Below are 14,531 nucleotides of genomic sequence, written 5' to 3' on the forward strand. Positions count from 1 at the left end.
TCAATTGATGTTGATTTACTGCCAAATGATTGACACAAAAATCCAACCTCATACATCGGATCCATTTAATGTAACACACATTGTTCAAGAAAAACTGTCTCCCAAGCCTTGTGCGTTTTGTTTTGAAAGCTCACATCCGGTGTAGCTCTTACGCGTAGACGTTCAGCTTGACCTCATTACTGTTTCTCCCTCTGCTGGCTTTTCGTTCCTTCACAGGCTCTCTCCCTCCATCAGCACCGTCGCTCCCTTCCACTTGCCCTTCTCTCCCTCCTCCTCCGTCGTTGTCGTAGTCTTTTCCGTAGATTTGAAAGATGGCCAGCAGCTTCTCCAGGGTCCTGTCCTCCAAACGGAACATCGGGATCCTCTCGGTGGTCGGCGGCTCGCTGACGGCCGGATTTTTACTGCACCGGCAGCACGTCAACGCAGGAGCGCCCGGGCGCAGGTTCTACCCCGCCAGGTACCCGCATTTACTAGCATCGGTACCGGTAGAAAAAAATACATGAAAATAGTCAATGTTTGTCGTCTTTTGTGCCCCGTTATTCTGTCCTCCTAATTAGAAGTCTGCTCATGAGTGCTTGTACGCGCAAAAGGGGCTTAATAGACACGGTGTGACCTTTTCTTAGCTGTGGCTAGCATTCCCATGTTTAAAGAGAAAATTAAATTAAAAGTCTCATTGGAGACTAAATATGACATTTATATTTGAATTTAACAACATTTAAATGGCTAGGTTCGTGTGGAAATGTTATTCGAATCCATCATTATTCCTAGCCACGGGCTAACATTAGCATACTGAGATAAATAAATGTATGCTGCGTATTTAATGTGTTCAATTCATTTCTATCTATCTAGCTATCTATCTACAGCTGTTCTTAAACTTTTTACTCCACGTATGACCGAGAAAGAAAGAAAAACTTTGCTTTCCAAGTCCCACCATAATGACCAGCTTAATAACAATCGAGCTCAAGTACTGTAACCCAAGTAGGTCGAAGTGTTTAGAAATGTTTAATTCCTATTCCTGAGTCTATTTAATATTATTGTAAGCCGCTGTAACAGCATGCAGAGTTTGAACATTAACACATTGCTTAAATGTGATAAAAATGAATAAAACTGCACTTAAATAATGATTTGCTTGTGAATTGCGTTGCTGTTCATCCAAATCATTGAACTGATCGTAAATGGTCAAATTAAGAATTCGACGTCAATAAACATTTTAAAACAACTACTCCTTAAAGATCAAATGCAAATGGTTTTTTTTAGGCCAGAAGTTAATTATAACTGAACTGTACTTGTGCAGTATGAATCTGTCTATTGCAGTTTGTGTTTGAAAATGACACGCGTCATTGACATAAATGACAATTTAGTTGTTCACTTTCCCGGCATTTTCACTGTTGTGTGACCTTCAGCTGACACTGTATCGATAAACGTGTGTGTGTGTGTGTGTACGTGCCCCGAGGCACGTCTCATTGAATTACAAAGCTGCACGTATGAAAAGGATTAGGCAAACATTATCTTGTAGCCAGATATAAAGGCTTGCTCTGTAAGTAGAACGCGCACATAGACAGTCGAATGTGTCGTCATCAGTAAACGCACAAACAGAAAAGGTAAAAATCACAGTTTACTGTTTGCTTGCCATGAATTTCCGATCGTTCGCAAATGTCACGACGTGAGCCGTGGACGCCTGCTAACGCTTTAGAAAATCAATTACCTTTGGCAAATATTGGACACAATAGGCCGGAATCTCTAAGGGCATAAAATCTGCCTTAAATTAGCCTTTGAACGGGCAGAGTTGACTTTGTTGGCGTTATCTTGCATTGATAAGCCTTGGCAAGGCTGGCAGCTGGCAAACGCGGTTGATCTTCAAAGAAAAAGAAAAAAAAATGTGGGTACATCTTTTCTGCTAAAATAAAACATAAAGTAGGCACCCTTGATTGTCTTTAGTGGGCACCATAAATTACGTGGGGGGGCCGGATCTGGCCCCCAGGCTTTGAGTTTGAAATGTGAATGGCTGTATAAGCTCTCCTTACCTCCTCACAGTAGACACGGCGGCAGTGAGCCGCTCTTTTAAAGCTGCTTTCATATTTATAAATGGAATTATTATACTCTCTGATAACAGAAAACCAGCATCAAGGATTGGTCGAATGAAGGAATCAACATTTCAAACAACACCACTGCATTAATAATAAACTTTTTATTTATTTTAACTGAAGATGAAAAAAAGTCAGCATTCATTTTTTTCACGGCATGCAATTGAAAACTTGCTTTTTAATGCATTTTCCTAAAACAGGAAAAAGCATTCATTTGAGGCAAGGCATTTATCTACTTAGTTGGATGGTACACCCGGTGATTGAACGAGGCAGTCATCGTTACCCGCTTTTCGTGAAGGAAAAAGAGGAAGTGTTTACTGGAGGTGAGGCATTTATTTGTGATGTGAACCTTGCGTCTGCTGATTCAATGTGGAGAGGAGGCCTAATTCTGACGAAATACAGTAGTTGAAAGTAGACCATAATACAATTATTATTCATGCGGAATGGGGAAAAGGAGCTCTTTACTGGAGGTGAGGTGTTTATTTGTTAAAGTTTACTGGTCATTAGGCATTTATTTGTTTACGTGTATGTTGCGCTTGGTGATTATTTGATGCATATATTTAAGGAAATAAGTAATTTGGTTTCAAATATCACCAGAGGTGAGGTGTTTATTTTTAAATGTGGATTTATAATTAAGGCCTCTAGTTGAGGAAATGTGAATAATATAAAATAGGAGCCATTGTTCAAAGCGATGTTGCACTCAGTGAAATATGGAAGACTTCTATTTTATAATAATATTAGTGATTGAAAGTAGATGATAGTCGATTTTTTTTTCCTGGAATCATGTTTTTTTTCCATCCATTTATTTGAGGTGAGGCATTTATTTTTTAAGTGGCTGGTGACACCTGATGACAAATTTAGGCGCGGAGGCCTCAATTTAAAGAATTTAAATTAAATAAGGAGAGAAAATAATGGAGCTGTTTAATAGAGGTGAGGCGTTTATTTTATTCAAGTGGATCATGAGCCCAGTGACAAATTCAGGCGCAGAAGCTTCTATCTTGCCGTCAAAGATAAACGCTCGGGCTCCCGTCTTTTGTTTGCTTAGTGCGGATTACCCCGACCTGCGCAAACACAACAACTGCATGGCCAGCCACCTGACGCCCGCCATCTACGCCAAGCTGTGCGACAAGGCCACGCCCAGCGGATACACGCTGGACCAGGCCATCCAGACGGGCGTGGACAACCCCGGCCACCCGTTCATCAAGACGGTCGGCATGGTGGCCGGAGACGAGGAGTCCTACGAGGTAAAGTAAACAACGTGAAATAAGCAGCACTAATAAGTTATTTTTCAACGCCGTATTAGGGCCACGTATAAATATATTTTTTCAGAGGGCGGGGGGCAATAACCCAAGAAAAAATTTCATTTTATAAAGTCGCAAAAAAAAATACAATTTAAGGTCTCCTCTGGTTCACTTCCTGTTGGATTAAAAAAAAAACTTTAGTGCAATTTACAATAACAAACATGGCAACAGTAAAATTATTCTTTGCATGTATGAATCCAACTTAGGGAGATTGCCAGAAGGAACATCAAATATCAAATCAAATCAATACAAATATGATTTAACATCACAAAATCAGTGTGACTTCCTGTTGATTTTAGGCCACTTCCGGGTCACTTCCTGTTGAAATCAGGTCACTTCCGGGTCACGTCCTGTGTGGCCTAAAAAGTGGCAAATTTGCGATTTTTTTTTCTCTGAATATTGCCCCTGCCCTCTAAAATGAAATAAAAATGTACGTGGCCCTAAAACGCCATAGTAGTTATATAAACAATAATCAGGAAAAAAAATATTTTGCAAACATTGTATTCACAAATGTAGATTTATTAAATGTCGACCTTTGTTTTTGATTTATTGTAAGGAAATTGAAGGGTTTGGAAGGACATTGAGGAGGGCAAAGCAAGCCATGTCAGTATTAAATAGACCTTTGGGGGGGGGGATAGGGGGGGTTGTGTGTTTTCTTTTTCTTGTGTCTTGTTTGACAGCACCGTTCCGGTTTGTGTGCTCAGTTTGAATTGGATGTTGGAGTTTGAATTAATAAAGAAAGCAAAAAAAAAAACCTTGGTCATTTTGGCAACCATTTTGTAATGCGTATTACTGCCACCTACAGGATGGAAGTAGAACTTTATGACCTGTCAAATCATGAGCTTTTTAATTAAATCCGTAGTAGTTTTTCAGAGGGCGGGGGCAATAACCCAAGAAAAAAACTAATTTTATAAAGTCGCAAAAAAAAAAAAAAAAGTAAGGTCTCCTCTGGTTCACTTCCTGTTGGATTAAAAAGAAAACTTTAGTGCAATTTACAATAACAAACATGGCAACAGTAAAATTATTCTTTGCATGTGTGAATCCAACTTAGGGAGATTGCCAGAAGGAACATCAAATATCAAATCAAATCAATACAAATATGATTTAACATCACAAAATCAGTGTGACTTCCTGTTGATTTTAGGCCACTTCCGGGTCACTTCCTGTTGAAACCAGGTCACTTCCGGGTCACGTCCTGTATGGCCTAAAAAGTGGCAAATTTGCGAGGTTTTTTTCTCGGAATATTGCCCCTGCCCTCTAAAATAAAATAAACATGTACGTGGCCCTAAAACGCCATAGTAGTTATATAAACAATAATCAGGAAAAAAATATTTTGCAAACATTTTATTCACAAATGTAGATTTATTAAATGTCGACCTTTGTTTTTGATTTATTGTAAGGAAATTGAAGGACATTGAGGAGGGCAAAGCAAGCCATGTCGATATTAAATAGACCTATGGGGGGGGGTTTTTTGGGGGGGGGGGGTTCTTTTTCTTGTGTCTTATTTGACAGCACCGTTCCGGTTTGTGTGCTCAGTTTGAATTAGATGTTGGAATTTGAATTAATAAAGAAAGCAAAAAAAAAAAACCTTGGTCATTTTGGCAACCATTTTGTAATGCGTATTACTGCCACCTACAGGATGGAAGTAGAACTTTATGACCTGTCAAATCATGAGCTTTTTAATTAAATCCGACGATACATATCCTGTTTTTACAATGCTACATTACACAGAAATCCTTTTTAGCTCTGGGGTGTTACATTGACAAATGCATTATTATTATTATTATTATTTATTTATTTATTTTATTTTTATCGTATTTATTTTTATTACCATTTTTTAAATTTTATTAAATTTTGTTAACAATGCATTATTATTTACAGCGGCTGTCAAACTAAATTTCATATAAAAAAAGTGTGTTGGAAATTAGAGCAAAAATTGGGGCTACGTTCTGTCTGTCATGAAAATTGTTTTTCCGTTTGCAGGTGTTTGCCGACCTGCTGGACCCCGTCATCAACGAGAGGCACAACGGCTACGATCCCCAAACCATGAAGCACCCCACCGATCTGGACGCCAGCAAGGTGGTAACGCGCACCCGCAACAGTCGCGTTAACGTGACGTTATTATTTACATCTCATTATAGATTGTGGTCAATCCGCCGAACGTTCAGCTTAGCCGAAGATTGTCAAGCTTCTCACATCCTCGCCTCGCTTTCAGCTGCAGTCGGGCCACTTTGACGAGCGCTACGTGCTGTCGTCCCGGGTGCGGACGGGCCGCAGCATCCGGGGGCTGAGCCTGCCGCCCGCCTGCACCCGGGCGGAGCGCCGGGAGGTGGAGCGCGTGGTGGTGGACGCCCTCGCCGGCCTCAAGGGCGATCTGGCCGGGAAGTACTACAGCCTGACGCAGTTGACGGATCAGGAGCAGCAGCAACTCATCGACGTGAGCACGAAGCAAAATTCGCGTCTTGTAGGACGTCTTCGGACGCGCGCCAAAATCAATTCATCGTTATTATGTCTGCCGAGTGTGGATGCTTCGGACGTAATGTGGCCTGCGTTTTCCATCAGGATCACTTCCTGTTTGACAAGCCGGTGTCCCCGCTGCTGACGTGTGCGGGAATGGCTCGCGACTGGCCCGACGCCCGCGGGATTTGGTAAGTTCCGAGTTTTGGCTCAGCAGCGTCGATCTGCTGAACCGCTTGTTCGCAAACTTAAAAAAGAAAGAAAGAAAGAAAAATGAGGGGTGTCAAAATGAGTGCGTTGATTTAAAGTTCCTTTAAGGCCGCAAATGTTTTTTTACACGTGCTTAATGGCAGCCACTGAATTCCAGTCACAACGCAGCAGACACGTCCGTGTCAAAATTGAGCAGTGATACATTTAATGATAATGCCTATATTTGTGGAAACTGGGGTCAAGTTGCATTTTACAATTTTTAAAATGTTCAGAATTTCACAAGTTACTTAATGTGAAAGATTAGGGAGCTCTTTATATGAAAAGAAAAATGCACTTTGCTGTCACTAATGTCTTACAAATGCAATTATGCCATCTAGTGGCAGAAAAATGACCTAAACACATATCAATATCACACTTGTTTTTTTACAGTATAGGACATAATTTAAATTTTAACTCAATTTTATGAATTATTATGAAATTACTGTTTCAATGACTAAAAGATGCAGCCATATTTCTATTAGTTTAAAAAAAATTCAAGAGTACAACAATAAGAGTATGAAACTTAGACATTTTTAAAAATATTTTATTGTACATTTAGAACAGATATAAAATTTGCGATTAATCATGAGTTAACTATTGAGTTCATGTGATTAATTATGATTCAAAATTTTAATCGCTAATAAAAATACTTTCATCATAATTCCAATTTAACATTTATCATAAATGAGGCAATGTTTTCATTCCTTAAAAGTAGGTTTCATCTTATTGTACGCCACTGCAACCTTGCACATTAACACTGTGCTTAAATATAGGAAAATGTACTTAAGTAATGTTTCAATTCAAATGTATTGATCATTAAAGTTAGATAAAAACGGTTTATATATTGTAGATTAAATACTACTGAAACTTTACTCATCTAATGTACAGTATTGTACTGCATTTAAGAATTTTTTTTTTTTTTAAAGGAAAGACAAGTACATCAATTTGTTGACAATAATATGTGCCCCCTCTAAACACGGCATTCTGATTGTATTTGTGGAATATTTATAAAGCAGCAAAATCCATCCGTTTTTATCCATCTCAGTGGGCGGCCATCTTGTCCCTCGCCGTCAACTGAAAATGATTCCCGTAACGACCAATCACGGCTCACCTGTTTCCTGACTTTGGTCATGTCACATTTGCAAGCTGGGGGTCCACTGCGAAGTCCGCCACCTAGTGGCGAACACTGTTATTACAACTCAGAACTGGACCTGCATTTGCCGCCGGTGATGTGATGTTCGTGAAGGCGGCGCGTGCGTTAAGCGGCGTCCGATTTTCCTCCTGCGCAGGCACAACAACAACAAGACCTTCCTGATTTGGGTGAACGAGGAGGATCACACCAGGGTCATCTCCATGGAGAAGGGCGGCAACATGAAGCGAGTGTTTGAGAGGTTCTGCGGAGGCCTGAAGGAGGTTCGACTGCGTCTGGCTTTGCTTTTAGCGTGCGCGCGCGCGCGCGGGAGATGTTTTGACTAAAGGACACAAATAGACAGAAGAGGAGGCGAGACGATGAGCAATTCACTCCATTTAATGGACAGCAAGGGTTAGGGTTTCAATGAATGGTACTGTTTGCAAACTATGGTTAGGGGTTCAAATTAGGGTTTCAAACCTGGGTTTAGGTTTGACACTAAAATCGTGCTTTCAATTTAACTTTGCAAGCTTGATTTGGGGGTTTCAAATGAGGGCGTAAAGCCTGAATTGTGTTTCAAATCAGGGTTAGGGCTTCAACTTATAAGGTTTTAAACCAGTGTTGGGGTTTAATTCAAGGGTTTGAAGTTCAAATTAGGGCTTCAAGCCACGTTAGCGATTTCAAACAAAGGGATAGGGTTTCGTAACAAATTTGGGGTTTTCAAATGAGGGTTTTGAACCCTGGTGACAAACAAGTGGTGGGGTTTCAAGCCTCGGTCAAGGTTTTCAAAGAAGGACCAGGATTTCAAAGAAAGGTGACGAGTTAAGTGTTAGGGTTTCAAATTGGGGTTTCAAGCCTGGGTTTAGGTTTCACTCTAAAATGATGCTAACTTTCCAAGCTTTATTTAGTGTTTCAAATTAGGGCTTAAAGCTTTGGGTTTCAAATATCAAATTAAGGTTTCAAAACAGTGTTGGGGTTTTAAGTCAAGGGTTAGAAATTCAAATGAGAGTTTCAAGCCAGGGTTAGGGTTTCATGACAACCCTGGGTCAAACAAGTCTGGGTTTCAAGAATTAGGATTTCAAAGTAGGGTTGAGGTATATCAAGTTTGGGTTCCAAAAAGGGATTTGACGCCTGATAAAGGTTTTCAAGGCTTTCCATCCTGGGTAAAGGTTTCAAGAAAGGATTAACGTTTTTAACTCTCAAGACTGGGTTAGGGTTTCGAATGAGTTAGTTTGAAAATAGTGTTAGGTGAGAATGTTCAAGCAGTGAAGGCGTGAAATGTGCCATTGGCCGGATGTTGTTTTCCTTTGCAATGAGTTTTCCTGTCATGCTCTCGTTCCTGTCGTTTCTTGAACGAAACCTGCAAATGTTTTCCCCCTGCAGGTGGAGCGTCTGATCCAGGAGCGAGGCTGGGAGTTCATGTGGAACGAGAGGCTGGGCTACATCCTCACCTGCCCCTCCAACCTGGGCACCGGACTGCGGGCGGGGGTCCACGTCAAACTGCCCCTGCTCAGCAAGGTAACTTGTTGTCGCGCCAGACCGCAGCTGCCAACGGGCTCCTCTCAATGTTGCTCGGACCTTTGCTCGCCCCCTCCAGGACCCTCGCTTCAATAAGATCCTGGACATTCTGCGTCTGCAGAAGAGAGGGACGGGCGGCGTGGACACGGCCGCCGTGGGTGGAACCTTTGACATCTCCAACTTGGACCGCCTGGGACATTCCGAGGTAGAACACCGAAGAACTTGAGATGGGACCATTTGGACAGTAATCGATGGGCCCGGGTCATGCTTTTTTCTTTTTGACTTTCTCAAAGTATTTGAAAACAGGAAGTTACTTTTTGATCGCCCTCTGTACAGAATGTCATGGAAAATCCCAGCAATGCTCATGTTAGCTTCAGAGGCGATAAGTGCCACAAAAATACAATTTCCAGGTTCACATAGACAATAATTTTTTTCATGTGTTTTTAAAAAGAGGCACTATAATGTGGACTTTATATTAACCAACACTAATTTCAATTACATAGAATGTAAATGAATTATTTTATTTTAATTGTTTCAATTCAATACACATTGTGCTGCTCCTTCTGTTGTGCACAACTTGACCACCAGGGGGCAGCATAACACAGACATGGGCTTGTACACGGTGAATATGGAGGACCAAAACTGCCAAAATTAAAAATAAATAAGTGAATAAAAGGGAAAATAAAAACAGATACAAATATAATTCAAAAATTAAATACAAAAAATAAATAAAATAAATGCAAATGGAAATAAAAACAACAATATATATATATATATATATATATATATATATATATATATATATATATATCCATAAATAAATACATTTTAAAAAATAAATACAAAAATAAAAAACGAGATTCAAAAAACAAATGTAAATATAAATGTGGAAATAAATAATATATAAATAGAATTCAATATCAAGCAATAAATGAAAACACTGTGAAAGCAAAAGCCAATATAAAAATATAATTCAAAACTTTAATACAAAAATAAATATAAATGGAAATAAAAACAACAAAATATATTTAAATATCCATAAATAAATAAATTCAGAAATAAAAGTAAAAATAAATAAAAAAACAAGATTGAAAAAAGTAAATGTAAATATAAATGTGGAAATAAATACAAAAATAAATATATAAATAGAATTAAATATCAAGCAATAAATGAAAACACTCTGCTCTCGCATTTATCTATTTCATGCTGCAGACGTGTCCTGTCAGGTCGAAATGTTATTCAAACGAGGGGGCGGTCCTAAGCGTGTCTTGGGTTGGACTCCGCCTTTGCAAACTTTGTTCACTCGCTCACTCGACCATTGAAAGGCGATTTCCTGTGATCTTCGTAGATTTTTGGAGCCGGTCGCGTACGTCACATGTCCGCCATCTTGCCGCTCACAGGTGCAGTTGGTGCAGACGGTGGTGGACGGCGTCAACTACCTGGTGGAATGCGAGAAGAGGCTGGAGAAAGGCCAGGACATCAAGGTGCCCTCGCCCATCAAGCAGTTCAAGTAGACCGCCCGCCCCCCTCCGCCCCTCCCACTAAGCACACTTGCGCCCCACCTGACTCACACCTTTGACTTCCTGGGCACACACACACGCACGCACCAACACCCCAGCTCGTCGTGCCCATAGATATATCCAAGAAATATCTATGTCAGTGTTTCATTTTGTGATCCATCATAACTAATATAAGCCCCGCCCACCCTCCTCTCTTATTATATAATCAAGATATTTAATACGCCTGACTAGGGTTGCAAAAGGGTGGAACATTTTCATGGGAAGTTAAGATGGAGAATTTTGGAGAAAAAAAACATAGCATACATATAAATGTTTATTCTTGTCAAAAGTTGTCATACATGCTAAATAATGCAATTAAAAACACATTTATTTGTAAGTAGAAATGTTTACATTTTTAAAGTGAAAAGTCAACCTGAAACATTTATTGACAATATTATGTTACGAGTCTAAACATGACATTCTGATGAATATGACATTTTTTGAATATGAGTTATGAAGCAAAATCCAGCCGTTTTTAGCCATCTCAGGTGGCGGCCATTTTGCCACTTGCTGTCGACTGAAGATGACATCACAGTTGCGCAGGGCTCAGGCGACGACCAATCAGAGCTCGCTGTGATTGGGGATGGAGATGGATAAAAACGGCTTGATTTTGCTGCTTAGCTCATATTCCAAAAATAGAATAGAATGCCATATTTAGACTAGTAAAGAACATCTTATACTAAAAAAAATCGTTTGACTTCCCCTTTAAATAACAGTGCAACTATTCAAGTGTATCTTGACTTATTTAATTTTATTGAACGATACATTCTTTCATTGAAGAGCAAAAACATGTTAACTCTAACATAGCCCCTATCAACATAACATATCAAATTTGACGTGCTTGTACTGAATCTGCACTTTTGCTAACCATTCCAGAAAATGTGTTAATGTTTCTAGCATTTTCCAGTCTCCAATAATCGGCGGTAGAACATGTATTGGTGCCCTCGTTTCTCACCAAAAAGTGGAGAAAAATAAGAAAAGTGAATGTAAACGTCCACGGCACTAAATGACTAAAGGTTCCATTTTGTGAATTCTTACTTCATTTCCGTTAACCCCCATGAAAAGTTTCCAAATTCTCCGATTTTTGCAACCCGACTCCTGACACTCCGGAGCCAAACAAGCTGGGCTTCGGTGCTATTGATAATTGGAAGCCAAAAATACCGCAAACGGCCGGCATGCCGCAAGATGGCGGTCATGCTATGACGCAACCTCTTCCCCCACTGAATCCGACCGGGTTTGGCTCTCACCCGCACCCTCGCCCCTCCCACCAGCATGCCACCTTCTCCCCCATGTGAATCCAAAGTCATGCCATGGTGCTCATGCTACTCATCACTCGAAGTGGATTTGAATGTGACTCTGAAAAATGTCGACGCCGGTCTCTGTACTGTAAGCCATTTGAAGCAATATCATCGCAGCTCATCACTGAATGTCACACGCGTGTCTTTTATTAAACATATCATCTATTTAGCAGAAATGGCGTCGCCTGCTTTCGTATTTCTTCACTTTGGGAAGCGAAAGATTGACTTCACCTCGCGTGCGATCCGGAGCCTCTTTCACAAGGCCCGCCTTTTTGACACAAAATGGAGGCAGGTCACATTTTTATTACAGATGCTGGCTCACTTATTTGCAGGTTACTCAAAAAGTATTGAGCTCACTTCACAAAACTTCGTAAACGGTTGTTGTATGCACGAGTTTAGAAAGAACAAATTAGATTTGACTGGTTTCCTAATTCGGGCTTTAAACCAAAGTTGGGGCTTTAAATCAACGGTTAAAGTTTCAAATTGGGGTTTTGAATCAGGGCTGAGGCTTAAAATTGGGGTTTTAAACCACATTTTAGAGTTTCGAGCCAGGGTTAGGTTTTGAATGAGTATTTAAAAAAAATAGTTAGTAGGAGTGTGCCCCAAAAAAGTCAATTCTCATTTAGTACGATTCAGAATTGATTTTAAGTTTTATTTAGACTAGATTTTGTTGAAATTATTTAATACTGTCTTGCCCTTGTTTGTGTGTGCCTTTTATTGGGAGCGCTGTTCATGTTGCACCCGGTTTGGCCACTTGGGGGCAGTGTGGTTCCGCATGCTCTTAAGTTGTAGCCACATTAAGAGAGTAGAAGGAAAAAGTCACAATCAAGTTATGCCAATAAAAGTTGTTTTTTTTGCAGCGTAGGAAGAGCAAATGCCGGTGAGTCATGTTAACATGCTTCTCCTGAAGCGTTTTGTATGAATAACCGTTCTTTTGAGTGATAAAAGTGCCACCAGTAGCATGCTAATTAGCATTAGCGAGTCAGACTGGAGTAGATCATGACGATTCTTTGCTCATCTATAAATTAAAGCAGAAATCCTTGTCAAATGTCAATCAAATCAGTTTGAATCAAAAATCTTTCTGAATCGAATCACAGACCCAAAATTGGAATCAAATTGATTTATGAGAGAGTCATAGATTCCCACACTTAAGAGTTACGGTTTCAAATTAGGGTAGAGATTGAAATGGTGATTAGGATTTCAAGACTGGATTGGGGTTTCAAATTATGTTTCCTGGTTAGGGTTTCAAAACGGGCTTACCAGCAAAGGGTTGGGTGTCAAATTGGGGTTTCAAATCAGACTATGGGTTTCAAACCAAGGGTAGGGTTTCAAATTAAGGTTTCAAGTTGGGTTGTTGGGTTTAGAGCCAGGGTTATGGTTTCAAGTTAGTGGGATTTCAAACCAGACTTGGGTTTTCAAACGAGGGCTAGGTTTTCAAATTAGGGGTCGTGGTTTCAACAAAGTTTAGGGACTCAAATTTGGGTCTTAAATTAGGGTTACCAGCCCAGGTCAGGGTTCAAATGAGTTGTTTTTTTGCAGGGCTTCAAAGCAAATGCGTCACCACAACTTTTGTATGTTACAGTCTGCTTGCATTGGGGGTCAAGCGGGGCTGTGACCCATGATCATTTTTCTTTGCAAACTGTGCGCCGCCGCGGCAACAGCACTCAACGAAATCAAAAGCTAAGTTTGAAGATGACCGGATAAAATCTCTCTTTGGAAAAACACTTCATATTTTGATGTCATTGTTGAGCCTTGGCGGAGGTCTGCGCTTGACTGAGTGCTCGTGTTTCCCAATCAACCATTGTTTCCACTTATGAGGCGCACAACATGTTATTGTCTGGACGCGGACAACAAGGCGCACAGTGTTGTTGCTTTTTTTTTTTTTTTCCCGGGGAGACATGACGCATTGGAGGAGCTTAACGGCGAGCGTGACATCAGCATCGTTCCCTTTTTTCCGTGTTCCACATTATGATAGAGGAGCCAGCAGGTTGCCGTGGCAACCACTTCTGTGGCGCTCCGATGGGGGGCAGGAAAGAAACGAGGGACTCTGGTGACAAAGAAGGTGGGAAAAAATCATCTGTAGCGTAGAACATTTAGCATTGAAATACTGTTCAGGTCAAATGTGTCCTGCTTTGATATTAGGCAGCAGTAATAAAAAAATATATATATATTAAAAAGGTCTTAATTGTCATTCGTTCATCAGACAGATGCTGAGACTGCTCCGAGTCAAAACAAAAATAATATTTTATTTTATAAGTGAAGAAATATTGAAAACATTCTCAACAAACTGTACAAACAAACTGGCTTTAGTTAAATGTGTACAGTAAGCGCAAAGAAGGCAGCACAACTCGACTGAAACTGGACTGAACGTTTCCCCGTCGCAAAAACAAAAATGGAAAAGAACCAGAAGAAGCCGCCGCAGTGACCCTTGCAACTCACTCCGAGAGCGCCCTCTGCTGACCAGTTGCTGCGCCAGCAGGTTCGTTACAGCAGGAAATCGCCGACTTCATCTTGTCACAATGTCACATGAACATGAGGAAGTCACGTGACATGACCTACACATTAATGTTACCTTCGGGTGCATCTTAATCATTTTAAATGTCTTAGGGTAGTTTATTAATTTTAGTAATTCAATTAAAAAAGTGTGCATTTGTAAGCGTTGCTGAATTCTTTATTTAGTGCACAGTAAAATGGCCACCATGAGCATCACATTTCCAACCAAATGGATTTCCTCTGTTGGGGTATTATCAAAGACAAAGGCGATATTGGTGACGTATGTACATTTAAAAGAAACATGCCATGAAATGGATCACAATAAAGACCTCTGTCAAAGTGTGCTTGAGTGTCGAAACGAAACGGCAGGAATGTGACAAATTGACAATGATAAAGGTCATGGTCAGAGCAAATGAGCTTGATGACGTCATTTGACAGGCATG

At 40.3% G+C, this 14,531-nt stretch overlaps 1 protein-coding gene across 1 annotated transcript; it reads left to right on the top strand.

The window, feature by feature from the left end:
- Positions 1–166: 166 nt before the first annotated feature.
- Positions 167–11,771, top strand: LOC147174997 (creatine kinase U-type, mitochondrial-like). The gene is made up of 9 exons (XM_086072956.1): positions 167–457; positions 3,130–3,328; positions 5,369–5,464; positions 5,601–5,822; positions 5,948–6,033; positions 7,381–7,504; positions 8,604–8,738; positions 8,818–8,943; positions 10,139–11,771. The coding sequence occupies exons 1-9, from the start codon at positions 312–314 to the stop codon at positions 10,250–10,252; spliced, it is 1,248 nt and encodes a 415-aa protein (XP_085929082.1). The 5' UTR covers positions 167–311; the 3' UTR covers positions 10,253–11,771.
- Positions 11,772–14,531: the final 2,760 nt, after the last annotated feature.

Source organism: Leptonotus elevatus, chromosome 4 (genome assembly GCF_054856555.1).
Source record: "Leptonotus elevatus isolate MCC_2025b chromosome 4, RoL_Lele_1.0, whole genome shotgun sequence".
In the NCBI taxonomy this organism is placed as follows: domain Eukaryota; kingdom Metazoa; phylum Chordata; class Actinopteri; order Syngnathiformes; family Syngnathidae; genus Leptonotus; species Leptonotus elevatus.